Source organism: Quercus lobata, chromosome 12 (assembly GCF_001633185.2).
Source record: "Quercus lobata isolate SW786 chromosome 12, ValleyOak3.0 Primary Assembly, whole genome shotgun sequence".
In the NCBI taxonomy this organism is placed as follows: domain Eukaryota; kingdom Viridiplantae; phylum Streptophyta; class Magnoliopsida; order Fagales; family Fagaceae; genus Quercus; species Quercus lobata.
This window is the reverse complement of record NC_044915.1, coordinates 121,559-148,306: the sequence shown is the minus strand read 5'-3', so window position 1 is coordinate 148,306 and position 26,748 is coordinate 121,559. Positions and strand designations below refer to the sequence as shown.

At 34.9% G+C, this 26,748-nt stretch overlaps 2 protein-coding genes and 1 pseudogene across 11 annotated transcripts; 1 reads left to right on the top strand and 2 right to left on the bottom strand.

Moving 5' to 3' along the window:
- Positions 1–11,663, bottom strand: LOC115970988 (extra-large guanine nucleotide-binding protein 3). 2 transcript variants are annotated; one of them, XM_031090643.1, is made up of 9 exons: positions 11,496–11,663; positions 9,796–10,829; positions 9,526–9,663; positions 5,574–5,678; positions 5,303–5,482; positions 3,618–3,795; positions 2,019–2,266; positions 1,182–1,354; positions 1–910 (listed from the first exon to the last, which is right to left on the bottom strand). In XM_031090643.1, exons 2-9 carry the CDS (start codon positions 10,750–10,752, stop codon positions 316–318), a joined length of 2,574 nt encoding a protein of 857 aa, XP_030946503.1. In that variant the 5' UTR covers positions 10,753–10,829; positions 11,496–11,663; the 3' UTR covers positions 1–315. The 2 variants fall into 2 exon arrangements, with proteins under 2 accessions (XP_030946503.1, XP_030946504.1); XM_031090644.1 differs by having other exon boundaries at positions 9,796–10,806.
- Positions 11,664–12,260: 597 nt separating this feature from the next.
- Positions 12,261–22,548, top strand: LOC115971596 (annotated as a pseudogene).
- Positions 22,549–22,656: 108 nt separating this feature from the next.
- On the bottom strand, positions 22,657–26,748 carry LOC115971466 (protein PELOTA 1-like). Of its 9 annotated transcripts, none has more exons than XR_004087324.1 (8): positions 26,396–26,742; positions 26,144–26,200; positions 25,769–25,839; positions 24,881–24,934; positions 24,674–24,742; positions 24,459–24,565; positions 23,176–23,270; positions 22,657–22,957 (listed from the first exon to the last, which is right to left on the bottom strand). XR_004087324.1 is itself a non-coding variant. In XM_031091401.1 (8 exons), exons 3-7 carry the CDS (start codon positions 25,733–25,735, stop codon positions 23,246–23,248), a joined length of 306 nt encoding a protein of 101 aa, XP_030947261.1. In that variant the 5' UTR covers positions 25,736–25,746; positions 26,144–26,200; positions 26,396–26,742; the 3' UTR covers positions 22,657–22,957; positions 23,176–23,245. The 9 variants fall into 9 exon arrangements, 2 of the variants coding, with proteins under 2 accessions (XP_030947261.1, XP_030947259.1); XM_031091401.1 differs by lacking the exon at positions 25,769–25,839 and adding an exon at positions 25,685–25,746; XR_004087328.1 differs by lacking the exon at positions 24,674–24,742 and having other exon boundaries at positions 26,396–26,745.

Genomic DNA, 26,748 nt, shown 5'->3' with positions numbered 1-26,748 from the left:
TCAATGAACACCTCTTTTGTATTTCCAACTAATATATCAAGGTTCAAATTCCCCCCACTCCTAACTATCAAAAATCACCAACAACATACAAATAACATCAATCAACACCTACCACAGACGATGAGGAAACCCAACTAACCCAACTAACGCAATTTCAACTTGGAGCAGCCCCCCACCAATATCATTAAAATTGACGATTAAAAAAAAGAAAAACACAGATAACCTTTACTTGGATGAGCAGATAACAGTGAACATATTACATTTTTCCCTTCTCCAAGTTATCTATAAAGCAAATACTAAGATATCTCAAGCAAATCACTCTTGCCTGACAAAAGGCGAGGAGCTCACATCTGTACTATAAAATGAATCCTCTGCTCCACCATAGTAGTTCTCATCCTTCTCTTCCTCCCACTTGAGAACCTCTCTTATATACTTGAATGCCTCATCAATGGTCACACGGTCCCTTGCCCTGGCTTGCCACACAAAAAGCTTTCGACCGGTCATGGAAGCATAAAGGTCTTTGAACTTCATTGCAACATAGAAATATGCCTGATGGGCCAATGACTGGTTGTTGTGGTGGGTGCGCACCGGACTAAAATCATTAAACCACTCACAAGCACTTAAAGACAACCGATTGACCTTGTCCTCAAAGAGATCATACTTGTTTAATACTAATACAAATGGGGTATCCTTAAAGCACGGGTGCCTGACCATACACTCAAACAGCTCCTTGCTTTGCATCATTTTGTTCTGAATTAAGGCTCCACTGCCACTACATTCTGAGACAAGTCCAATCTGATCAAAATCACTAAGGGCAACACAGAAGACTACCACACGAACATCTTCGAACATTTCCACCCATTTACATCCCTCGTTCATCCCCTTGGCATTTACCCTAATAAGTTGGTATCTGTAAAAACAATGAAAGTACAGAATTCTTAGATGCCAATGGTGGAAAGAATAGTTGGTAAAAGGTGGCCAATTGGGATGGTATTCTAGCATTTTAGAATGATAATTGCAATTTTAATCATATTAACAAATTAAAAGGGCCTTAGTAGGTGTACCCCAGTTGCATGGAGTCAGAGATCTATGCATGAGATTGCTTTGTACAATACAAATGAATATCACTAATTGTCATTCCTCAGAATCACATAGAATAGTGAGTAGTAATATAAAATTACTTGGTCAAAGGAGGGGGTGGAGCCTCTAGATTGTCTGTATAGGTTTCAGACATTGGACTACGATCATCAAGCGAGAATTCTATGAAAGCCAAACCATTTCCTTGAGTAACTCCTTCTGCATATAGTATGTCTCTCTCTGAAGGTTCATATTCATTGCTAGATACCTCAACAGCCTGAAAGAAAAAAAAAAGATTAATTTAGCCATTCAAGATAAGTAATGCTTATCCACTTTTCTTTTTTAATTTTGTTTTTATAGGCAATTTACACACAGATCTCAGCCCCTCCACCAAGCACTTGCAAGGGGAGGAGGTGCCAATTAAGCTAGAGCTCATAGGCAATAATGCTTATCCTCTTTATCTTACTCAGGAAGGTGGTTGAGTAAAAATAAAAAATAAAAAATCAATCCTTTTCAAATCAATCCAGCAACCACTGCAAAAGGCCCCAGAGTGACCCACATTGATAGAGGATCAGGCATAGATGTCATTTGTACAAAATATAGCCTCACTCTTCACATGCGCATTATATTATGTTAATATTTATGAGAAGAATAGTAGAATTGTAGGTAACAATATAACTTCCTTTAGACTTTAGATGAGTATACTGGAAATTACATAACCTACTAACCTACAACAAAACATTCATGTCCTATATTGAGTGGATTGGATTAATCCAGAGAAAGTCATGCAATGTGTTTCTTGCATTAGTCATCAGGACAACTAAAATGCTAAAATTTCCCAAGGAAAAAAAACAAGGACTTCTATTGACACAACATTTAAATCATATATTTTGTATCAAGCCAATTAAGATGAGATATCAGTGAGGTTGTTGATAATATACCCTGCTCAAGAAGTACTCTGCAACGTCTGGAAGGAAGTGAAGCTCATCTTTTCTTTTATACGTTTCCTGTATAGCAGGATCCTTCCACACCTCTTCAACTAATGGAGCATATTCCCGAGTTGCTGCAGGGAAGAATGCATCCAAATCTCCCGTGGCTATAATATCCAGGAGCCAGTCAGAGAAATGCTTCAACCTTGGGTTGATGGAATAGACACATTGACTAGTTTCGTTAGGGTCAACCTCTCCATCTGAAACGAGATTGAAATTTTACATATTTGAAGCCCTGTAATGCAGTTAAATAATACCTTCTTTCACTTTGCAAACAGTTTGACCTACGTTATTGCTATATCGACATTTAGAATGAATACAGTTGCCCTTAACAAGTTCAAGGGGCTTATTATAGAAGTCTTACACTCCATATCACACACACACATCCTCTCTCTACAAGATGAATTGGTGAAATTAATTAGTTAATATATAATGTAAACTCATCATAGAACACTTTGATGCAGCACTAAGTTCTTAAAGAAAATTACAGGGAAATCAATAGAGCGGGGCACATGCACATTTAAAAAGAGAAAGGGGAGAGATAGAGTTAGGAATCAGAACCAAGCGGGAAAAAGAAAATAAAACTTAGGAATCAACACCTAGGGTTGCTGGAATCGCACCAAGCCATAAGAGACAATTCCAAAAGCCAAGCACAACATTACTAACTTTTAGGGCCTTTAAATTGGGTCCCCAAGTTACATCAAGGAATGTAAAATGAACCAAATTCTAGACCAAGGAAAGGAAATAAATTTAACCAACTACATTAACGGAAATAATAATAAAATCCTAGAAATTAAATAAGATTTTATAAATATTAATTGGGCCCAATTAGCAACGTGCCTCCATCAGCTAGCCATGTGATCGGGGCTTGCATCTGTTGTCCGTACCACACTTCCTTTAATTTTAGAAGTGAGTCTAGTGGTAAGAGTTGAAATTGAAAAATTTACACCCCCATTGATGCCTTGACAGCTGTGCTATCACAGCATAGGCTTGTCATTGAACATCTAACTCTAACTGAATTTAGTCTAAGAAAAAATATGCCTGTTTACTGCCTTTTTATATCCAAAATTTACCAAAAAGAATCGTGGCTTATGTGAATCCCCATCACAGGAACTGCTCCCAACTGACAACACATTAATAATACACAGACACTTTAGTTTTCTTGAACCTACCAAGACTCAACACAAGAGTTCTAGAGCAACTCACTATTGCAATGAATTTTTAACCTCAGAGACATGCAACATGTCCAACAAGCATAGATGGATAGGTAGCCAGAGCAGGCAATATAACCTCATAGCAAAGTTTGCATAAAAGATGCTAGTTGGCAATAAAAGATTTCAACTAAGAGAATATATGCATATTCTAGTTCCCCTGTTACTAATATTAATGATTTGAAATTTCTGGACTTCAACTGAAGACATTCGCAAAGAATGGTACTGAGCAGTGCAGACTATACCACTATGCAAGTACAAGAACTGCCAAGTGATGACATAAACTGAACCTCAACTACTTAATATAAGATATAAAACTAATTATTTTTGCACACAATACCTGCTTCAGTGGTTTGATAATCAGAACCTAGTGCTCTTATTCTGGACATGGCCTCCTCCTCAAAGCGCTCCCGCCCATCAAGCAAAATGCTGAGATATCTGTACATGTTACTCTGGATCATCAGCTTTATATCCTGCATTTCTTCTGTGGTAAATTTGTTCCCGTACAAAAATTTGGCCTGCTCAATCATTGATAAAGTACAGGAAGAAGAATAAGAATTTATGAAGGGGAAAAATGCAGTTTATTGATTATACATGTTTATTGATTATAAGAATTTGTGCTAGTGCTTCTTTGCATTTAGCAGTTAATTGATTATACATGTTTCTTGCCTATCAAAAAAAAAAAAAAAAAATGCAGAGCCATGGAAATGAGACAGCATCAGAAGGCCTTCATGGAACCACATTAGACAAGGCATTCCGCAAAACCAGAAAAATATGTCAAGAAATAAGGGCAAAACTTACATACAATTCCTTAAGTGTTGTACATTAGATTCCCCAATTAAATTACAACAGATGGTTGCATTGACCAATGAAGCACAAAAATTTTCATTTTTTCCAAGGACAATTAAATTTGATGCAACTATATGTTTGAATTTAATGGGGATACCTAATATACTACAACTAAGGAACTGTAACTAAGTTTTACCCAAGAAAAAAATGCTTGTTATTCTAGTTTGTTAAGTTGATAAAGGTTGGAAATGCAATGTAGGGTGTCCAAGATGAATCAATGTGTGCATGCATGCAAATGAGTATGCGTGTGTGTGAAACCCAAATTCTATCTTAAAATTGCAAGGACCTTGAAAGCATTTACATCCCTGACCATATATTATACTCAAATAACTAGATGTTACTCATTCATTTATGTACATGCAGTACAACATGCATTATATGTATAGTTAACTGTAAAATTTTAGCAAAAAAGAACTCCAAAATTTGTGGTTGAAGCACAAGTCAAACTTGAAACAATTTTTTGCTCACTGAAGCTTCAGCAATTTGACTAAAGTGTACTGTGACCTTTATGTTTAGGGGAGTAAGATACTTTTATGATAGGAAGGGGAGTAAAAGACTTAAGGCTGATGCTGCACTTGTCATATATTACATTATTGAAGTGTACTTGTTTGTGAGCTCATTTAGTTAATCAAGATAAGCATTGAGAGCTTGGGGCTTCAAGCTTCTTTTAACAACAATGGAGGTGATTACTAGGTAGCCTTACCCCCTAATTTTTGTAGAGGCTAATTCTTAGACTCAAACCAACAGCACATTGCTTGGGCGAAAGGCACTTTGATACTGTACCAAGTCTGACCCAGAGCACTAGTTCAGCCCCTAATGTAACAGGATATAATTTGAGCAAGCTTCAGTACAGCCTGAGCACTACATTTGGTCATCCAAGCTGAACCCGAAAGTCCATATCCTTGGGTCAGCTTGTTCACACCCTTAAAGGAGAGTTTTAGGAGCAGTATTTTACGTGTTTTGCTAGGGTCCTTTCATTTAAAGAAAAGATTTCTTTCTCAAGACATAGATGTTGTCCCTTTAATTCAGGGGTTGAATAATGATTTGTTCTTTTGTTGGTATGTTACACATGCTCCCATCCAACAAAACGCACAGTAATTTTTTTTTTCCCAGAATCACCAAGTTTTACAACAACCACAGAAATAGCAACCTTTGCAATAGATATGAGTTCTGTACCTGCTTAAAGATAGTACTGGTTCCAGAGCCTTGAAGTCCAAGAAGGAGGAGCTTCTGAGCATTTTTCTGCTCCAGATAATTTGGAACCGTTGTATAATTGCTAGGCTCATCTCTTGTTCCATGGGGTTGACCATGGGGCACGGGTAAAGAGAAAAGGCTACATACAAACCGCGTTGATGCCTGTCTAGCAAAAAGCAAACCGAGCTGTTTCATAAAGTTTCACAGGATCCAATACAGAGAAGGTTCAAATCAAGAGTTCTTCAATACATACCTTCTCCCAAATGTTTCCCCTGATATTGTTCTGACCTTCCTCTTCATAACGACCATCATCATAGACCCAAAAATGAGTGTCGCGTGGACACTGCACATTTGCCACCTGAAAGTAAAGTAGACTAGGTCCATAAAGATATCACATTGACTAGAAAATTCTTTTTCCTAGAGTGAATTGACAACTAAGCGAGTAACATACATTTCAACAGGATTAGCATTTATCAAGTAAAACATAAAAATTTTCATGCATGACATGGACACATGGTGTCTATTTGACATAATGACTGAATATAATGTGAATTGTAGCCTACGTGTTGGGCAATATACAAAACGCATCTTTGGTGACATGTCCAATGTAGTGGAAACAGTAGCCTTATCATGTAGGATTGTAGCTCCCTACACATAATGTATGTGCGTTTAATTTCAGCTATAAGGACTACAACTTTACTTACTTTATTATTAATGGGGGAATTTTATTGTCTTTACTGTCAAATAGTTGTGAAAGCTTTTGAAGAATATATTCTAGAAGCAAATCAATTACCAAAAAGAAATAGTTGGCTTTTGTTCAAATAACAATTACAAGTTGGCTCTTTAAAAACTATTGGAATGGTGTGCATTATTACTTGCATATGCTTTTTTTTATAAGTATTATTACTTGCATATGCTTAAAACAACTTAACAAGCTCCAATAAAGGACTTGGGACCCATCCCATTTGTATGTGCATATGCTATTAGGAGAAAGTGCAAAAGTACATATATTTGAGCAGTTCCATTGTGTTCGTCTAAAAACACACCAGCTCACCCACAAGTCCATGTTCCAGCCATTGCAGATGGGTCATAAATTATTCAGGGAACCTTAAAGAAAGTACAGATCCAGTATTTGTCACACAATGTAAGTAGCATTACCCAAGAAAGCAAGAACACATGATATGAGTTCTAGGTTCAGCAGGTTTCCTTCCGCAAGTAGCATGCCTCTAACCAACTAAGCGCGTCAAAAGCCTCTTCTTACCAAGAAAATAATCAACAGAATTTACAAGGCTGAATTGTATTTTGGGCAAATTTAGAGTGTGCAATTTTTAATTTAACCTTTATTTTAATTGAGTGTTATTTAATTTTAGAGTCAATTATTTTTTTCTTTTTTTTCATTTGTATTTTATTTTAGATCTTAGTATTTAATTAGGCTTTTTAGTATTTTTAATTAATGTGAAGGGTGTTTTTGTAATTCAATAATTGAGTTTTTCTATGTAATTTAGTAGTCTATATAAGCATAGTATTATATTCCTATATGGGGAAATTATTTTGATGAATAAAATTTTTATTGCAAACTTGAACCAATGTCTCGATGCAGACTCTAGCCAACCTTAGGTGCCAACTCCTAGAGGTTTTCTCATACTATGGTGCTGACTTCTAGGTTCTCTATCCTTTATTTTTAGTCTTCAATTTATTATTGCATCATTCTAGTTTGTCCTGTGTCATTTTTATATTTAAAGAATATCCTAGGTCACATTCAGCTAGTGATTAACAAGTTCCATCTCATATCTGCTAAAAGTTTAAGAGACTCAGTTGTCTCGCATATAATGTTTTGACTTTTATATGTATTTGTTTAATGTTTAGAGTGTTCATCATCGTGAACACGATATTCATTTCATTCAATAAAAGTCTTATTACCTATCAACCAAAAAAAAAAAAAAAAAAAAAAATGAAAGGAAAAGGAGAAAATAGATAGGGACAATTACAAAATGAAAATTACTCCCACCATGTTGGTCCTATTTAGACAAAACCAAATTTTGAAGGGAGGACCATTTAAAGCATTATCTTTTAAATAAAAGCATACAAGTTTCCAAAATTACCCTCATTAGTTTAAATTTTGGTGAAGGTGAGATATTGGCTTTTTAATAAAGTAAAGTGAAAGTTAGGAACATTAACAATATCTTGTTCATTGAATTAAAAAAAAAAAAAAAAAAACTATCTTAGGATATCCCAAAATGGAATAGAAGACTAATAAAATGGGACGGAAGAGTAATTAATAGCTAGCATACATAGGATATGGAAAGTATAGCTTTTGTAATTAGTATTCAATTTGGAAAATTAAGGAAGTCATGAGAAAATCTCGCATTAGTTGGGTTTGGGATGACACACAGGTTTATGTACTAATTCTGATTCTCCACCTATTAACTTTACGTTTTTGGGTTGGATATTTTAACATGGTATTAGAGTGCTTCCACGTACCCACACCCTTGTCTTTCTTTCAGTTTCAGTCAGGGCATTGAACCATTTCTTCTTTGTTTCTATTTCAGTTGCACCTAGAAATAAGAGAAGGTGTTAAGAAACCCCTCATTGGTTGAGTTAGAGACTTGATATGTTCGTTTGTGTTTGCATTTAGGTTTGAATGCTTTAACAAAACTATCCAATATGAAAAGACAACTTTGCCTATGTCTACGCTTGGTGTCATATTTTGTTAACAACTGGTCCCAAGCCTAAAAAAGGCCAGAGAGTTGCAGTAGGTTGACGGCTTGTGTAAGATTTATCATCAATTGATCCTATATGAAAAGAAAGTTCTTTTTATTATATCATTATTTTATATTATAGTAGCATTAAGTTAGGATTAGTTAATGATCCGGCTAAGTGAGTCCTCTTTTGTGATGAATTGTTTGACACCAGTCCTACATTTTGTCTTTATGAATCTAGAAGCAACAAGCTCAATGGTAAGAGGACCAGACCATGAAATAAGCAAGCAGGTACTTCTTTCAAAAAAAAGAACATGGTGCCACCAACACAATGCAATGTAGTTGGGCTCTCACGTCAACTTAGATGAATCATCATTTCCACTTAGGTATATTTCATTTTCAGCATGAATAGGACTAATTTTAAGAACATTTGAGCTTCTCTTGTGAGGGACTAGTGAATTAAAATTCTTTTTGAGGCTAGATTTGGCAAATATATATCATTACTTTCCATCCATTATAAAGGACACATCAGCTACACAACAGGAAGTGGCCTTGTTCAAGCCTTAGACTCCTCACCTATGGTGAATCAGAGATTAATCATAAAGCTTTGATATGACAAGGAATCTGTAAAGGTAATATTTAAAGGGCCTTGTCCCAATATAATAAGTCAGCCTAAAAATCATCTTTCACCTTTTTAATGTAATCAATATCATATTGATTATCAAGAATCAACTATCAACCCAATGCATATCCCCCTTCCTCATGCTCAAGTGAAAATTAAATCACGATCACCGAACAGTACCCATACAATATTGTAATACGAAACATGTTCATTGAACCAAAAAAAAAATAAAAAAAATTGATGAAATTACAGGAAAACATGTCCTAACAATGTATTGGCAGAATATTCATTGAAACTAGAGATTATCAAGACCAATGTTGTGAGTGTCTGGAGTACAATGGGATCTTTGTAAAGTTGATCATTATGAGTGTTATGACCAATGTAATACTTAATTGTTTTCTAACAGACAATGGTTCTCAAAAGTAACAAAATAAATATTACTTTTTTTGCAACATGTGAATGGTAACAAACAATATATCCCACTACAACAATATGATACAAGTGCACAAGCCAATTGAATCAATGATCAAACTAGATTTAAATATGAGACTCAGCTATAGAAAGTCAAATCCCAACTATTTGGTTCAGTTAAGAAACTAAACTTGCATGACTGACACCTTAGGTATTGATTAAAGGGTCTATTTGATAACTTAATTAACAAAAGAAGATGCATGTGTACACATTCAACAAATCCAAGAAATCTGATAAGTGAAATCACAAAAATGGATATGTCATCAAAACAATTATAAAAACAGCAACCTTAGTTGCCATGTCTATATCTAGTTTACTGATAAGTTCTACACGGTATGCCTTATATTGTATGAGTTACAGCTTCTAACAAAAGAAATAATACACATATCCAGTTAATAAGCCAAAGGGCTTACCCGTAGTACCCTCAATTCAAGCTTTGTAATTTCTCGGCCATTGATGTAAACTTCAGTATTCCCATTGCTTGCATCAGGGGTTAGTTTTCCAGTGAAATTTAAGTTTGAACTTATGATTCTATCTGGTTTTTCTCCCTCCTGTCATATCAACAACTAGAGATTAAAGCAATTCAAACCCATTAGGAAAAAACAAGATTTTCTAAAACATGCAATTACAGAACACCAAACTGAAAGAAACTCAGGAAAAATATCATGTTGAACATGCCTCACCTTTCCCCATAGACCAGATTCCTTGTCATACCAATATCTACCAGGCTTCAACTTTCGAGGAGGCAAAGGACATCCAAGTAATTCTGCCATCTCTTCTGGCTTTAGAGGGAATCCATTGACAATTAGCTGTTCTGGTCGAAGCTGATTAGCAGAACATTCTTTCTCTGCCTTCATAATCTGCTTGACTTCCAAAGGACTGAGTAATCGAGATAATACCCTTGAATGTTTACCCAGTTTCAAACGCTTGGATTCATCAATAGGCTGATGAATGCAAGTTACACACTTGCGCCCTTCAGGCATTGAACCCATTGCCCTAAGCACACAATTGCTGCAATACTTAGCATCACATACTAGGCAGGACTCCTTCGTTTCCCACTTTCCTTTTCTGCATCTATAACAAACTCTGCTTCTGTTTTTCTTCTTTTCCTTTGAAACCCCAACATATTCCATGAAATCTGGCTTCTCCACGTCAGCCTCTTTCTTCTCAGATCTATCAACAGTATTAAAAGTGACTACAGGTGCTCTCCTTACTTCATTAACAACCACCTTTCTAGGAGGGTTATTAACCGAACCGGGAGAAGCTGAAGGAGAGGCTGAAGAAAAATCAGGGTTTTGCAAGACAGACACTACAGACTCAGAACTACCTGACACCCTCGCACTTTGAGTTGGTGAACTCGTGGTGACACCAGCAAAACAAGACACCGGCAGAGGGATTGATACTGGAGGACCCATATTGATATGGGTTTGTGATTCAGAAGATAACGGTTCTGCAGTTGGGATTGCACGCGAATTTACATCAAGGGGTTCCACCCTGGGGACTTCATAAGAAACAGGCGGGCCCTCGTACTCCATAGCAATAGAGTAATCAAGATTAGTGGCATCTTCAGGGAGAGAAGCTCCAGGTGGGAGCATCTTTTTCACCATTTCTCTCCAGTTCTCTTGCCCCTTTTGCTCCATTTCACTTCCACTAGCTAGATCTTCAAAACTTCTATCTATACTATATCTATATCACTAAGAGAAACACACAACCATGTCTGATGCAAATTAACAATCCTATTAGCTTAGTAAAACTAGAAATGTTTCAATCACTGCAAGATGCACACAGAATTAACCAAGTTGAATTAAATAGTCATCATCAAGCAGGCAGCCGCAATCCAAAACGGTCGTACTTTGGAAACCACCAAACTTGAAAAGGATATAAAATCATAAAACTGATTTGAAATTTCAGCCAAATTCAATTGAAATGAAAGACAAATTCAACTCTTTTTAGAGTCCAATCCTGACTTTCCAACAATAATAAACAAAGCCCATTCAAATATTTTTGGCAGTCGAAATCGGGAAAACCCAACTTGCTATATATCACCCAATTTTTATAAAAGCTTCAAACTTTAGGCTTAGGCACATAGCCCATTTGGATTACTAGTCCAAGCGTTGAAAAAATCATAGTCAAACAAATTATAAACAAACTAAAAACATAAAAACAGACACACACAAAAGAAAAAAACAAAGAAAAGCAAAGACCAAGAAACTTAGAACAAAGAAGGATTCTAAATTCAAAGGAAGATCATTCAAAGAATAAAAAGAAATGATCAAATTACTTTTAGTAAGAGTGTAAAATGTTCAACTTTTTTTTTTTTTGTGAGAGAGAGAGAGAGAGAGAGTTAACAAATGATATAACATAAGATAAGATAAGTAGGTACCTGAGGGGGAAAGGGACAAAACGAAAGCGAATCTGAGGTTTTAAGAAAAGAAGGAGCACTCAAAGTCAAGCTTTTTGAGCGCTCTCTCTCTCTCTCTCTCTCTCTCACACACACACTCAAGTCTGAGCTTTGGTGGGTGGGTTTTGAACTTTGAACTTTTGAAGAGAAGTTGGAAGAACCAAAAGACAAAAGCATCTGTAAAGCCCACATTTCACCCAACCAAACCATCATTCATACCAAAGTGTGTCACTGTTTACACTTTGGACCTTTGTGAGAAAGACATTATTAGGTACGAGAGAAGTGGGCCCCACATTTCTTTCTTTCAATTAATGCTAATGTCTTTTATTTTTTATTTTTTATTACAGTTATCAATTTTATTCATAGCGTTTGTTCAGTAAAAATTATTTTTGTTAATGTATTTTATTATTTAGTTTTTTTTATTATTATTTATAGGTCTTATAGTATTTTTTGGTATTATTTATGGGTCTCACTATACTATTTCAGCTAATTTTTACTTTAATTTACAGGACTTTCAACAAAAAATATTCAATTTCAATAAAATAAACAAATTCCAATAAGACCCTTAGTCTTAGAATGAAATTAGAAAAAAGATTTTACTTTGTTTGAGAAATTTTAGAGAACGTTGTTATTTAACTTAATTGAATATCACATTAATTGAGACCGGAATTTTGGGAGTATTTGTGTGATGTTGCACTTGATTACAATGTGAATTTGTATGTATTTGTGTTGATCCTTCCTTTTCTTATGGAGTGCATATTTGTGGTGGGGTCTGGTTTCAGTCTAGTGGCCAGTGGACGCGTTGGATACGCGACACGTGTCCAATCTTGGACATTTGTTGCATATCCAACGTGTCCAATGGCAATGGCCACTGGACAGAAGATGAATCCTTTGTGGTGACAGACGAGTCCAAATCTTCTGTCTCACTTTTCCTACTTCACTCTATACTCTACCAATAAAAATTTGCCACATGTTCACCTAACTGATTAAATACTACCATTATTGACTTATTAATACTACCATTATTAATTAATAGTAGTATTTAATTAGTTAGGTGAACATGTGATAAGTTTTTATTGGTAAAGCATAGAGTGAAGCAGGAAAAGTAGGACAGAAGATTTGGACTAGTGACAGAGAGGCTTGCATATTTGCTTCAGTTTCAGAAGAGCAAGCAACTACATCGGTCCCCTACATTGACAAATTTATTAGTTTTTGTGCTCCAGAGCAAATTCGTTTGGACCCTGAAAAATGTTTGTATCTTTACTCTACAAGTGAATTGTATTTGATGGGCACTAATATCATTAAATCACTCACTGTACACATATTGATGTTATTAATTGTCGGGGTTTCAGTCATATCTGTTTGTAAGAGGTTCAAGAAGCTGGTCATTATACTTGGAACACCAATGCATGTGCATGTGGATCTGTTTCTGGCAGCTGTTCGGAAACTTCAAAATTCCTCAGAACATTTGACTGCTTTGCATCCACGTTTTCTTCATCTTTGTTTATTGGCAAATTGTTCCAAAACTGGCCTATCAATTTTGGAGGAAGATACCTCTGAAGTTGATCATCTGGACGACTTTTTCCTCTACTGTTATAATGGGTGAGTTGTTTCCGCAAATACTTTTCTGTTTTTGTGGTTATATTTTTAGGGAACTCTTCTTGCTATCATGTCCATTTTTATCTTCTTTGTGGCGTTCCTGTTCTCATTTGTCATTTTACTTTCTTTATGGATGCTTAGTTGCATCCTTCCTTTATGTTTGTTGTATAAGATTGGATGAGGCATTTGCGGTGCATATTTATGCAATTTAATATGTCGAATGTTACATTAAAGATAAGTAAGGCACGTATATCTTGGTGACATGAAGGACATCTATTAATGCATCAAGGGAGTTAAGAATGAATATCTAGAATTTTAGTACTTCTATAGTAGTACTTCAGAAAAATAGGAAAAAAAAAAAATCAAATGTGATAAATGCTTAATAGCAAGTTATTTTCATTCAAAGATAAAGAATCATCATTTCTTGGTCACTAATAGTACGTTTTCTACATGGTAGCAGGATGGTATCATGAAGTCTTGGACTTGTTTAATTTTAAAATTGAATTTATTTACTGTTTGTGAGAAAATGCAACCAATTTCACCATCTCTAAGGAGGTATCATCTTGATAATGTGGGATATATTAGTTTTCAATTGATGTGTGATTTTATCAATGTTTAGGGTTAATTCTATTTCTAGCTTAAGTGCACTAATATGAACGACATTTGCTTACAGTTTTTCACATTTGTTATGATTACAGGGGGATGATATGCATAGGACAACGGCATTTTCGCGAAGTCCTAGAGCTCCTACACAATGTGTGTTATCTATATACTATGAAGCACGGACGCGGCACTGGAGGTGTCGCACCCGCGTCGAACGCGGCGGGACGCGGCAACGCGCGAGGGACGCCGCTGCCCACGCGTCCGGCTGTGTCATGCCATGTGGCGTTTTAGATTTTTTAGCCGACTTGCGCCGACGCGGCTCCGACTCAGGCCAATTCGCGCAGAATCGGGCCGACTCGGGCCGTATCGGTAGATATCGGCCGATATGGCCGAATTTAAAAAAAAAAAAAAAAAAAGGCACAGAACACACCATTTGAGCAAAATACTAAACCCTACTGAAGGCTCATTCGTCTCTCACTCTCATTAGTTCTCTGCCTCTCTCTCATTCCGTCTCACTCGTCTCTCACTGTCTCTATGCTCTGATCTCTGCCTCTATCTCTACTTGGCTGCTTGCTGTGACTCTGTTCTTCAGCTCATTCTTTCTTCAGCTCTCTCTCACGCATTCTTAACTCAGGTATCAACACTACTATCTATTGTCTATTGCTCTTAAATTTGGTATATGTTTGTATAATGTGAAAAAGTATACTTAGCAATATATTAAAAATATAAATAAAAATATTTTTAATAATTTTTTAATCATCGAGTCCCGCCGCACCCGCACCCACCTTTTTCAAAAATTGCCGAGTCCCGCACCCGTACCCGCACCTGCACCTGAGTCCCGAAACGCACCCGTGCTACATAGTCTATATACAGCTCACTACTTAAGTTAATGGTTGTTAATTGATACCTTGACCCTTTATTTATGCACACGACCACCCTAATTGCTTATAGCTTATCTTTCAGGTTGTTACTGCTCCAATGTCAACTCAAAATTTCATAGCTGTTGAAGCTTACAAAAAATAAATATTGGTCTCTCATTCACCATGGGCAAGTATACTTCTTTTTTTTTTTTTTTACCCTTATACTGATGGGGCTGAAGAGAAGGCTATTAAAGAAATAGAGGCAAATAATTCACAGCTCGTGTACAATTTTTGGGCAACTAAATTGCTGTCACTCTTTGAGACTAATCAAATTACTTCTTCTATTTTTGGTGGCAGTTCTCTACCAGTCTTCCTAAGTACACTTCTTCAGCTGCTTGGAGAAATCTAAAGAGCTTCTGTCAGGTATTTTTCTGGGAGTCCTCATGTTGATATTGTGTTTAGATGTATATTATTTGTTGGACTAATGATTTATAAGCGTGCTACTAAGTTTTAAGTCATGGTTAGTGAGCTGAGTCATTGTATAAATGTTATGGAGAGGCAAATTTCTTATATGCATTGTTGCATGCCTAATCTAACAATGTTTGCTTGTTAACTACCACTTTGATAATTTGTCTCAATAAGAGGTTAGGATTGATTAATAAATAGATTTTCCTTTCAAATCTTGGATTCATCTTGTACCTTACCTTATATGATGGGTATGCTATGGTATCTGCTTCCCAATGCACTCCTCTTCTTACCAAGCAGATATCAGGATTTTTTTAGAAAATAACTATAAAATCTAAACAATATCATTAGTTAGCAAACGTTTCAAACTATTTTGGTTTCTAACAATTCGAGTTTAGTGGAGTCGATTTGTGGGTTGTAAAATCGAGTTTAGTATACTCGATTTTCCTTTTTGCAGTAGCTGACGTGGAGAAAGGGCGCACAGAAATCGAGTTAAATAAACTCGATTTCTATGCATACAAACCGAGTCCAATACACTCGGTTTTTACACATAGAAATCGAGTCCGTTGGACTTGATTTCTGTGTAAAAAAAACGAGTCTATTAGACTCGGTTTGTATGTACAAAAACCGAGTCTAATGGACTCGGTTTTTCTACACAGAAATCAAGTCCAACGGACTCGATTTCTATTTTCTTTTGCCACACGTCGCTAACGTGTCTCTCAACAAAACTCTCAAAAAACTCTCTCATTCAAAACAATCCTCTCAAAAAACTCACAGTCCTCCCACACTAACACACTTATAGTCCTTTCAAAAAAAACTCTTTAGTTCAAAAAACTCTCTCATTCCCTCCCACACTCACAATGCGTCACTCAAAAAACTCAGTCTCTCTCTCACTCTTACTCCATTCCATCTCAGTCTCAGCTCCGCTCTCTGATCTGGCTCCGTCGCCGTTCCGTCGCACTCATTCCCTCTCTTCAGCTCTGTCCTTCTTCGTCGCCGTCAGCCCTCCATCTCGCTCCGTCTCAGTCTCAGCTCCGGTCTCTCACTCTCCGTCGCTGTCGCCGTCAGCTTCTTCGTCACCTTCGCCGTCAGCGTCTCCGTCGCCGTCGCCGTCGCCATCCCAACAAACCGCAGGGTATCATTCTCATTTGATCTCTTCTATGTGGTTTTTGGGTTTTTATATCATTGTATGATTTTTGCTTATTTTCTGTTTCTTATATGTTCTTTTATTTTTTTTATTTTTTGGGTGTAATGTGAATTGAGTTGAGATTAATGGGTTTTTGGATTTTTATTTTTATAAAATGTTTATTATTATTAATATTATATATTTCTGTGATTTGAATTGAGTATGACTATGCACAAGTTATGCTTACCAGTAAATAGGTACTAGCATTGATTGCTGGGATGACATGAGTTCTTATTTATTGAATTGCTGTTTAAACCTAGGGGTTTTTATCATGTGGCCTTTTCAATGAACTTTTAACTCTTCACCATCTTGTGTGAAGTTGCCATAATCACGATATATGTTCCTTCTTGTCATGACTAGCAAATAAATTGCTCTGATAGTTTTTTCTTGTCATGACTAGCATCTAACTGGGTCTAACGTATTTGTAGAAATATAGGAGGCAACTCTCCTGTTTAATATGACCTACACCTGAATAAAAACATCTCTTTAATCTTGGTTTTCTGTTAGGCATTGAACGAGAGGGCAAGGATTTTCTTTATACATATGTATATGTAAAGAATCTATTGATAGATTTCTCATCATTTGGAAATTAAAAAATTACGTTATTAACTGCTCATACAAGTGTAAATGGACTTTGCCATTAATGCTCCTCTTTCCAATTAATCATTTTAGTTCTCAAATCAGCATATTTCCTCATTTTTGGCAGTTCCACATATATCATGATGCTTTAACTTTCATTAAATGTCTTATTCCTTTTTTTATATTGTTTTATGGTCTTTGTTTGATTGGTCTCACGCATGGGGATTCACAACTAGTGACGCCATTCCTGTATTTATAGTCTCTTTCTTATTGAACATAATTTTTTTTTTTTCGTGTAATTGTTTTGGCTGCTTTGTGCTTTTTGTATGTAGTCTTTTTTTCAATAAAATTATTCTTATAAAAAAAAAGGCTCTCCTAAATATTACAATATGAAATTCATCATATATATTAAAATGCCTGTCTAGAAATTTATTTTCCTTTCTTCCTTCTTTATATAAGCATAGAAATGATGTTCATCCATATATATACATATTTGAGGTGCTAATTGCATTTTATACCTTGCAGGAATAGGCTTGAAAAGGCTTCACAACATAAGCTTTTAGAGAAGGTAGTTGCATAGTGATATTGCAGTTAATGATTCTACTATGTTGCTGCATTTCAAATCTTGGCTGCCATGTTTGCTTTGTTACCTTTGTTCATCTGCTTTACTATACATTGCTGTTATTGAAGATTATTTATTTATTTATTTATTTATTTTTGTCCTGGTATTTAAAATTTGCATTATATTGTCTTATTTTTAACATCTGGTTCTTTACTTCTACTGCATAGTTTTCACATGAATCTACACAGGCAATGCTGCAATGTTGAAATGTTTTATGATTTCTTACATTATGTTTGGTAGGATGAAGTGTAGAAATGAGATTTTTCGTACCTACTTGTGTTGGGGTGGTAGGGTAAAGGCTTTGTTCACCATTGTACCCTGGTTTGGATGTTTTGTTGTGAGTTCAGACAATCAATTTTAGAAAGTCTTTTAAGAACCCACCCCACAAACTCCTCCCCCCTTTTTAATTTTTTCAGATCTTTTCTGTAGCACGTAACTGTAGGGTCCATTTGGTAGGAGGGAAAATAGTAAGGCGAACCATGTGGGTAGCCCAAATTAATCAACGCGGATATGATTTTCCTTCATTCTTTTTGTCACCTTTTATAAAACTTCATTGTAGCCCAAATTAATTTGATGAGTAAAGAGGACCATCTGCTTGTTGTCAAAATAAACTGAATAATTTTCTTGTTCATCACTTTCCTTGCCAATTTAACATGTGATTATATTACTCTTGACTCCCTAAACTTCGTGCAGTATGGCTGCTGTTCCTGCTCAGCTCCCTGATGAGTTTGGTCCTGGGCCCATTAACGATTCGGTGTTAAGGTTTATAAAAACACATCGAGCGTGCGCTGTTTGGGAAGGCAAGGAAAAAATTAAAACCGACCACTTGCTGAATATTCTCTTCTTATCCTTTTACATTATGTTGATTTTTTTTTTCTTCCCATTTCTGAAATTCTAAGTTTGTCAATGGTATTACTAGCTTTCAATGCATGGTCATGCGCATTAGTTGGGTTAAGTTAGATTGGTTGACTGTTAGTGTGGGTGTACACTTTGCTACCATTCACTCTTTCATCTAGAAAACCAAGAAAAACACTTTGAATGAAACTAATGCTAAAAGTATGAAATTTAGGCTAAAAGGATCATAGTTATGTTCCAAATATTCCAATATGTAAAAAATTAAATGCAGCCAGGCAACCCTCAATAGAAGAATGATGAACCAGCATTATTAAAAGAATGTTATTACTTATTACTTACCACAACAACAGTAATGATTCATTGTTACATTACAATCTTGTGATGCTAAAATTGCTATGTAGAATGCAATGAATTAAACTAATCACATCAAAAATAAATAAATAAACAAACTGAACTCAATTGAGATTTACAAGTATATTAAGTCTCCTGCTAAACACTGACAATACTGTGTCCATGTGCTTATAATAACTTGGCCTTATTTATTTATTTTGTCTCCCCAAAAGAATGGTCATGATCAACATTTTGTATAAGCATATTCTAGCCAATTAATAATCTCGGTGTATACTTTGTGTGTGTGCAATTAGACCTCACCATTGCTCCATAGTTCAGAAACTAGGTTGGCAACTTTCCTTATAACAATTTCCATAATCAAGCTAACAAGTTTTAAATACATACCTTACAGCCCGAGTGGATAGCATTTTGGTGCCATGCATAGCCCTCTTTACATAACCAAATCAATTAGCCTTAACCAAGTTACCACTCTCTTTGTCTATGACAAGGCCTCTAATCACCTAGATGAAACAATTGAACAATTTGTGCTTAGTTACAGGAAAGAAAAACAAATGTCAGGACCAGCAAAAAATGCCATGATTTACAAACTCTTAAAATTGTGTAGAAATGAAGATGTCAGTAAGAGTACGTTTAAATGTGTTGCGTACATGAATGTGTTGTGTACATGAACTCGATGTCTGTGCATACATGAACAAAGCAATCCTAGGTTCATAAGAGTTATTTTTGTTTGAAGCAATGTGACCTGTGATAATTTTATTGTTGCTTGGCAAGAAGTTGTTCAGGTTGTGGTTGTTGCAGTAATTTTTCTTGTTATTATTGAGAATGCTAGCCTTTGCCTCTAGTTTCTTTTACTTTCCCCTATTTAGGTTGTTTATTTTCCATCTAACTTTTCCTGGTTTAGAGGCAGCAATAGGCTGGTCGCATGGGAAGCCTTTCATTACTAGACAAATGTATAAAGTGCATTGCATCCTTTTATTTTTCTCCCGTTGTTGCTTTTTTTTTTTCTTTTTGGGGTTGATATTTTAAGGTCCCTTCATAACTGCTTTATTTTTGTTTTTTGGGATCAATAACTACAATCATATATACAAATGTTATGGCATATTGCATCTCATCACCATAGTTCTATCATGTGCAGGATCCAGGGCCACTGAAATGCCGCGGTCGTAATGACGAGTTCCGAAAACGACGCCGGATAGTGGTGGATGATCGTATCGTCGACATTGTGAAGAGAGTTGGATTAGAGGGGTTGTATAGGACCCCAGGTAGAGAGATTGATCATAACCTGATCACGGCCTTCATTGAAAAGGACTAAACTCAAATAGCTTCACTTGTCATGATTAAATGCAAGCTATCAAAATAAAAGGACTAAACAAAACCAATTTCAAGATATGACTAGTTGTTTGGACATAACATGAGTCATACTATGAACGTGATTACACTTTTTATAATTAATCATAATATTAATTTCAAAAAAAAAAAAAACTAGCAAATAATCATAATATAAGCAAATAATCATAATATAAACAAATAAACTAATCACAATATACTAACAAATAAATTAATCACTAACAAATACATTAATCACAATACACTAACAAAAAAACTAATTACAATATCTAACAAATAAATTAATCACTATACTAACAAATAAATTAATCACTACAAATATACTAACAAATAAACTAATCACCCTCTCAAAAAAAAAAAAAAAAAACTAATCACAATAACTAACAAATAAATTAATTCACTGCAACAAATATACTAACAAATAAACTAATCACAATATACTACCAAATAAATTAATCACTACAACAAATAGATTAATCACAATATACACTAACAAAAAAAAAAAAAAAACATAACTTTTCCTAATATGTTATAAATTATATTTACACTAACAAATACATTAATCACAATACACTAACAAAAAAACTAATTACAATATCTAACAAATAAATTAATCACTATACTAACAAATAAATTAATCACTACAAATATACTAACAAATAAACTAATCACCCTCTCAAAAAAAAAAAAAAAAAACTAATCACAATAACTAACAAATAAATTAATTCACTGCAACAAATATACTAACAAATAAACTAATCACAATATATTACCAAATAAATTAATCACTACAACAAATAGATTAATCACAATATACACTAACAAAAAAAAAAAAAAAAACTTTTCCTAATATGTTATAAATTATATTTACACTAACAAAAAAAGAAAAAAAAAAAAACATAACTTTTCCTAATCTGTTGTCAATTTTTCTTAAATAAAAAAACTAGCAAATGTTGTGTGCCTGAGATGTTGTGAACTCTGAATGAGCTTACTGAATGAACTTGTTTGAGAAGTGGAGCAGTGAGAGTTTACTGAGGGTTACTGAGTAGTGAGACAGACAAAGTGGAGAAAAGAGGGAAAATAGGTCCCAGCTGGGACCCACGGCAACACGTGGAGAGCTGGGGACCATTGACGAAAATCGAGCTCAGTAGGCTCGATTTCCAGCTCAGACTCATGTGATGGTCAGAGGAGATGGGACATAGAAATCGAGTTCAATGAACTCGGTTTCTATGTAAAGAAATCGAGTTTAATAAACTCGGTTTCTATGTATAGAAACCGAGTTTACTGAACTCGGTTTCCTACTTGTCCAGATCAGCTTTATGGTAAATTGAGTCCACTAGACTTGAATTGTTAGATCTGCAATTTGTTTCAAACGTTGTCTAACTTATGATATAGTATAGGTTTTATAGTTATTTTTTAAATAAGTCCCAGATATCATGTACTAAAATCTTTTGATATTTTGGGCTAAATAGTTATCTTGTTTGAATAGGTGGCCAGCATTATGGCTAGAATATAATGATTGACAAAAACTCCATAATCATCATACTAGAAGCTAGATGGTAGTCATCTGGCCATGTGTATGTGTATATATATATATGTATGTATGTATATATGAAGAAAAGGTGTCTTTGGGTTTTTCAAATTCAGATTTTAATGTGCCAACAAACATGAATTAATAGTAGCTATTTGTGTGGACTGGGCTATTTGCAGAAAAATGCTATTGTTCAGTGTTCACACTTCACACTTGTGGTAAAATTTGTTTCTATATGTGATGCTATATTTGGAGTTAGGTAGTTTTCTTTTAACTTGTCTTATGCACCCACCTTTGTGATTCCTATATTACACGAATGCAAGATGAATGTGACTCTTATGCCAGATTACTACTTTTATTTATCTACTCTGCTAAATCAATATTTTCTTGGCTAGGCATACCAATATTTGTGCACCTGTTCTCATTCTTAGCTTTTTTTTGTGCAACAAATCACAAATAGAATATCCAGCATTTATGTTCTTATCCATTAGTGGTCATATGTTCTTTCTTATGTGCATGTTTGAACCATTGTTCATGGTATTCAAATTTGGAGCTTTGAGAACATTGTGCAATATGTTTATTTGTACATTATCTTCTTTGAGCAACCCTACATTGAATTGGCGAATAGTTACAGCACTAGGGAAATTGCAAAATTAGAGGCGAATATCTAGACAAACAAGGAGAATTTTAAAAGAGTGAGCTTTCTACCATACATTTGTTTTGGTTAGAACTTAGAAGCTTGAGATATTTGCTTAAGTCATGTAGGACACCACATTCACTACAACAAATTTGACTTTTTTCAAGGGTCAAAACCCTTAAAAAAAGTATTAAAAAACCTTGAAAAAATTTATTTTAAGAGTCCAATTGACCCTTGATAACCTTCGAAACATATACTGTCGAAAAAGAAATTTTAACGGCCTTCGTGGCCCTTAAAACAAGTGCTCTAATCTTATTTTGAGGGTCAAGAGACCCTTAAATAACCTTTTACCAAGGTTTAAAAAACTTATATTTACAACCCTTGATAAATAAGGTTATTTAAGGGGTCTCTTGACCCTCAAGATAAGATTTTATTTTATTTATATAAAAAAAAAAAACCACAATCATGCACAAATATATATATATATATATATACACATACACAAAAATTCATAATTGTATGAATTTATATGATACCAAAAGTCAGATTAACCCGATCAATATTTATATGATCTAATTCAATAGTCAACAGGGGCAAGAGTTTTAAATTGTAAAAACAAGGTTCTTTGCACAATCTGACATGGTAGTAGGTGAATAGAACAAATCCTAATACATCCTATATAAGGCCAAAGGTAATGAAAGGAAATAAAAATCGGTTACATGCACAGCTTTATATACGTGTCCCTTCCCAAATTCTAAATTCTTCACATGTTTCCTTATATCAGCAACCCAAATTAACAGCAAAGCCGCCTGAAAAAAAAAAACAAACATGGAAATTTCACAATCAGACTAAAGCCACCTGAACCAGAAGTGTGGATAATATTGTTTTTGTCCCGATTTTCCTTGTTTTTCAAACACATGAAAAGAAAAGAATTTTAACATGAAAAGAGAAAGTCCTATTCAAGCAAACTCTCTTCAAAAAGTCATATTAACCCGATCAATATTAACCAAGCAAGCAAATTTCAAACCTGTCAAAGCAATGGAGGAGAACCACTGGATTGATGTCACTCTGTATAAGCGGTTTCACACAACTACTCATTATACAACTTTCAGAGAACCCAACCTGCAATTATAACAGGCATGCCACATAAGCCTCCGAATATGAAGTAGGCCAAGAGTCTCATCAATTTAAAGCCAAAAAGTAAATAATGTCACAAAATTGGAACTTTGTGAATGAGAAACCTCATAAGTAAATTTCCCATCAAACATCTCACAGTAATGTCATCCAAAACTTCAGCCAATCTAGTCAATGTTTCTTAAGTCCACATTGTAAATATCAGTTAGCCAACTCCACAGATCACCACCCATGATTGACCAATCCTGAGAATTCCACCTCTCAAAATGGCTGAGAAGTACCACGGCTAAAAGACCATTTGCAAGGCTACTATTGAGTATTAAGTTTTTTTTTTTCTCTTCTTTCTTTTTGATAATCAAGTATTAAGATTTTAAATAGACATGAAGGTGGATTCCACAGCAAGAGAGTGATTGGGACACAACTACTTTTTTTTTTTTTTTTTTTCAGAGCTTGCAAAAATGGTAAACCAATCACAACAAATCACACATATTAAAACCATCTGCACTAGTGAGGGAAAAAAAGTTTCAGTTGACTACAGAGACTGTAAAAATACAATTATTCTGCTGGATTTTCATGACATTGAACTGCTCATCTTAGTAAAATAATTTTTATTATGGATGCTCTTATTATATTACTTATTTTTTTTGATAAGTAATAAGATATATTGATAAAAAAGGAACACCCTAGTGCACTCCAGTTCCATGGTCCTGTAATGTAATGTAATATGGAAATAAAAGGAATACATACTTCTGGTCCATAAGGACCATAACTGAAAGAAAAATCAAACAAGAAATGAGTGTATCCATAACTGAAAGAAAGTTCTAAACAAATTATAATGAAACGACACACATATAAGTCAGCTCGAGTTATTTGATCAGAGACTGTTCTGTTATCTTAGATGATGGAATATGAATTTGGGACTAAGGATATTTTCAAAGATTTTTCAAGATAAGGATTGCAAAAGCAAACTAGTACCTATCTATTCTATCCACATAAACAGCTCAACAAGTCATTCCAAATTTATCCAATAGTACTAAAACAGTGACTAGCTTGAGTTGATCTTCATACCTACTATCTTTAGAACCATTCTATCTCACTGTTAGTTACTATCACAGACTATCTCCTTTACTATTCTAAAAACTTTAGCACCAGAAGCAAAAAAGATAGCAACCATACTTGTATCCTGATGTTGTATGCACAAGAACTATCCGTGACTTGTTCTCGATAATAGGTCTCAGCTGTCTTCTTTCTGCCTCCAACAATAAGTGACGATGAAACTGATCCTGAAACATATTTGGAGGCACCAATCAGGGGAAAAAAATGTAAACCTATATACTCCAAACATATGTCATTTATGCTTAAAAGGAAAGATCATAAGACCTACACCAGACCTTTGTGAAACCAGGACTTAAAATCACAGCACAGTGGACAACATCAAAATCAACATGCTTCAAGAAAGCCTAAAACATATTGATAAAACACCCACACATTGATTAAACACCCACAGAAAGATTCTCAGTCAAATTGCTGAAATGAAATATTGGAGATAAAGGCCTTGAAATAAGAGATAATAATTTCCTGTAACTTAATAATCATACCAACTCATAACCAGCAATAGCAGGTCCATGTTTCCGAGGAATTGAAGTTTCTATCTGTGAACGAGTAATTGTCACACTGTTAAATATTATTCACACAACATAAGTTAGTTATAATTGTAAAGATACCATCAAGGATAAGAAATTAAAAATACTATATTGTATCTCATCTTGATCTCTTGCCCCTTTATCAAAGCACATGAGCGCTCTAGATTCATGGAATCTCCAAACAAGTATTAGATTAAAAGTAACACACTGTCTAACCCACACCAAGCTAGCTGCTCAGGAGGAAGAGCTAACTGTACACATGAATATTATATAAGATAATTTGCATATAAGCTGACTGTACACAGGCAGTGTGCTAAGAACCCATAAAAAAACAACAAACTATAGGGTACTCTAATCCTTTAATCAACAAAACTAAAAAAAAATAAAAGAAAGAAGGGTAGGATACTAGGATGCCCCATGAAGATTTAAAAAAATCCATTTTGTCCAAGAAATTATTATAAGCGAGTCGCATTTCGGGCAGCAGTTAGCAGTATTTATACAAGCTTTCCACATCACTTTAGAAGACAACATCACTCTAATTACAACATCAGCTCAGAGAACTGGGTTCTCACTAGGTATGCATTTAATTTAAAAAGAACTAAACCCACCATCAAATTTCCATTACAGTCAAATCACACTCAAAATTTTATAAAACCAAACCAATAATTCACTTTGAAAGACAAATAAACCCAATTCACGCTGTGGATGAACCCAACCAAAACAAATAAACCCCCCTAGTTTCATCCCCTTACCACTAACCTCCACTATCAGTAATCTCCCTCTCAATTTCCACAACCCAAAGCTGGTCATAGACACGACAACTGAAAAATACAAGAAGCTTACTAAATTTCTCTGATATACAGGCCTCTAATGTAACTAATATTGAATATAGCAATTCGGAGCAGATTCCTCGTCTGTTTAAAATTTCAATTAGCATAACACAACCATTAAATTTCTCAATCTTAAATCTCTAAGTTCTAGCAAAAAATTAAATGAGAAATAATTTCCATTTGTTTGAACCAAATTTTACATGGAGTACTTGAAACAGAGTATGAAGTAACGAAAAATAATTCTATGGATTTTCTAAAAGAAAATTGAATCTGATCACATTAACAAGGAAAATATGCTCAGATGTAAATTTCTGCTAAAGAAATTCAAATGCGATTGTCCGTAATTGAAGTTGAAAGACAGAAAAATTGGAAATCTGATGATGATTACCAGAAGAAGCGAGTCCTGCTCAGTGATTTCAACTTCCTTCGCTTTCTGTGCTACAACCTGAGGAAAACGATTACGTTACAGTGAGATTCTAAAGCGAATGATCAATTAGAAATTGAAATAGGGAAATCGATGATGAGCTCAGTTTTCTAAGAAATGTGAAACGAAAATAATGGGGAAATCGATGAAAAAGTGTGGGTAAACCAAAAAAAAAACAAAAAAATCAAAGACGAAATTAGGGTTTATGATTCGTACCTAATCGGAGCTGAGAAACACAACGATGAAGAGTCACAAAACCGATATCAACTCGTGCCTAATCGGAGCTGTGCGATTACGTACCTAATCGATGATCGTCGAGCTCTATGAGATCTCCATGATCGTCGAGCTCTATGAGATTTCCATGAGCTCTGTAAGATTTCTATGCTTTCTCAATTTCATGCTTTCAACGAGAGAGTGATAAGAGCTCTATGTGTTTGTGGGTTACGTTCTGGGCTTTTAAATTTTGTTGTGGGTTTTTTCAAGGGATGAAAATTTTGTTGTGGGCTTTTTTCAAGGGGTGAAAATTTTGTAATTTTTTATCAAGGGTTATGGGCTGAAGAAACTGCCGC

Excerpts from the sequence above, each read along its gene's own strand:
- LOC115970988 (XM_031090643.1), bottom strand. The coding sequence starts at position 10,752 with ATGGAGCAAAAGGGGCAAGAGAACTGGAGAGAAATGGTGAAAAAGATG. Across the intron at positions 5,483-5,573 it reads GGGGAAACATTTGGGAGAAG|GCATCAACGCGGTTTGTATG; the intron begins GTATGTATTGAA and ends TTTGCTAGACAG. Across the intron at positions 3,796-5,302 it reads CCAGTACTATCTTTAAGCAG|GCCAAATTTTTGTACGGGAA; the intron begins GTACAGAACTCA and ends ATGATTGAGCAG.
- LOC115971466 (XM_031091399.1), bottom strand. The coding sequence starts at position 25,095 with ATGAATCTAGAGCGCTCATGTGCTTTGATAAAGGGGCAAGAGATCAAG. Across the intron at positions 24,935-25,032 it reads TCAAGATGAGATACAATATA|ATAGAAACTTCAATTCCTCG; the intron begins GTATTTTTAATT and ends ACTCGTTCACAG. Across the intron at positions 24,566-24,673 it reads TAAGTCCTGGTTTCACAAAG|GATCAGTTTCATCGTCACTT; the intron begins GTCTGGTGTAGG and ends AATATGTTTCAG.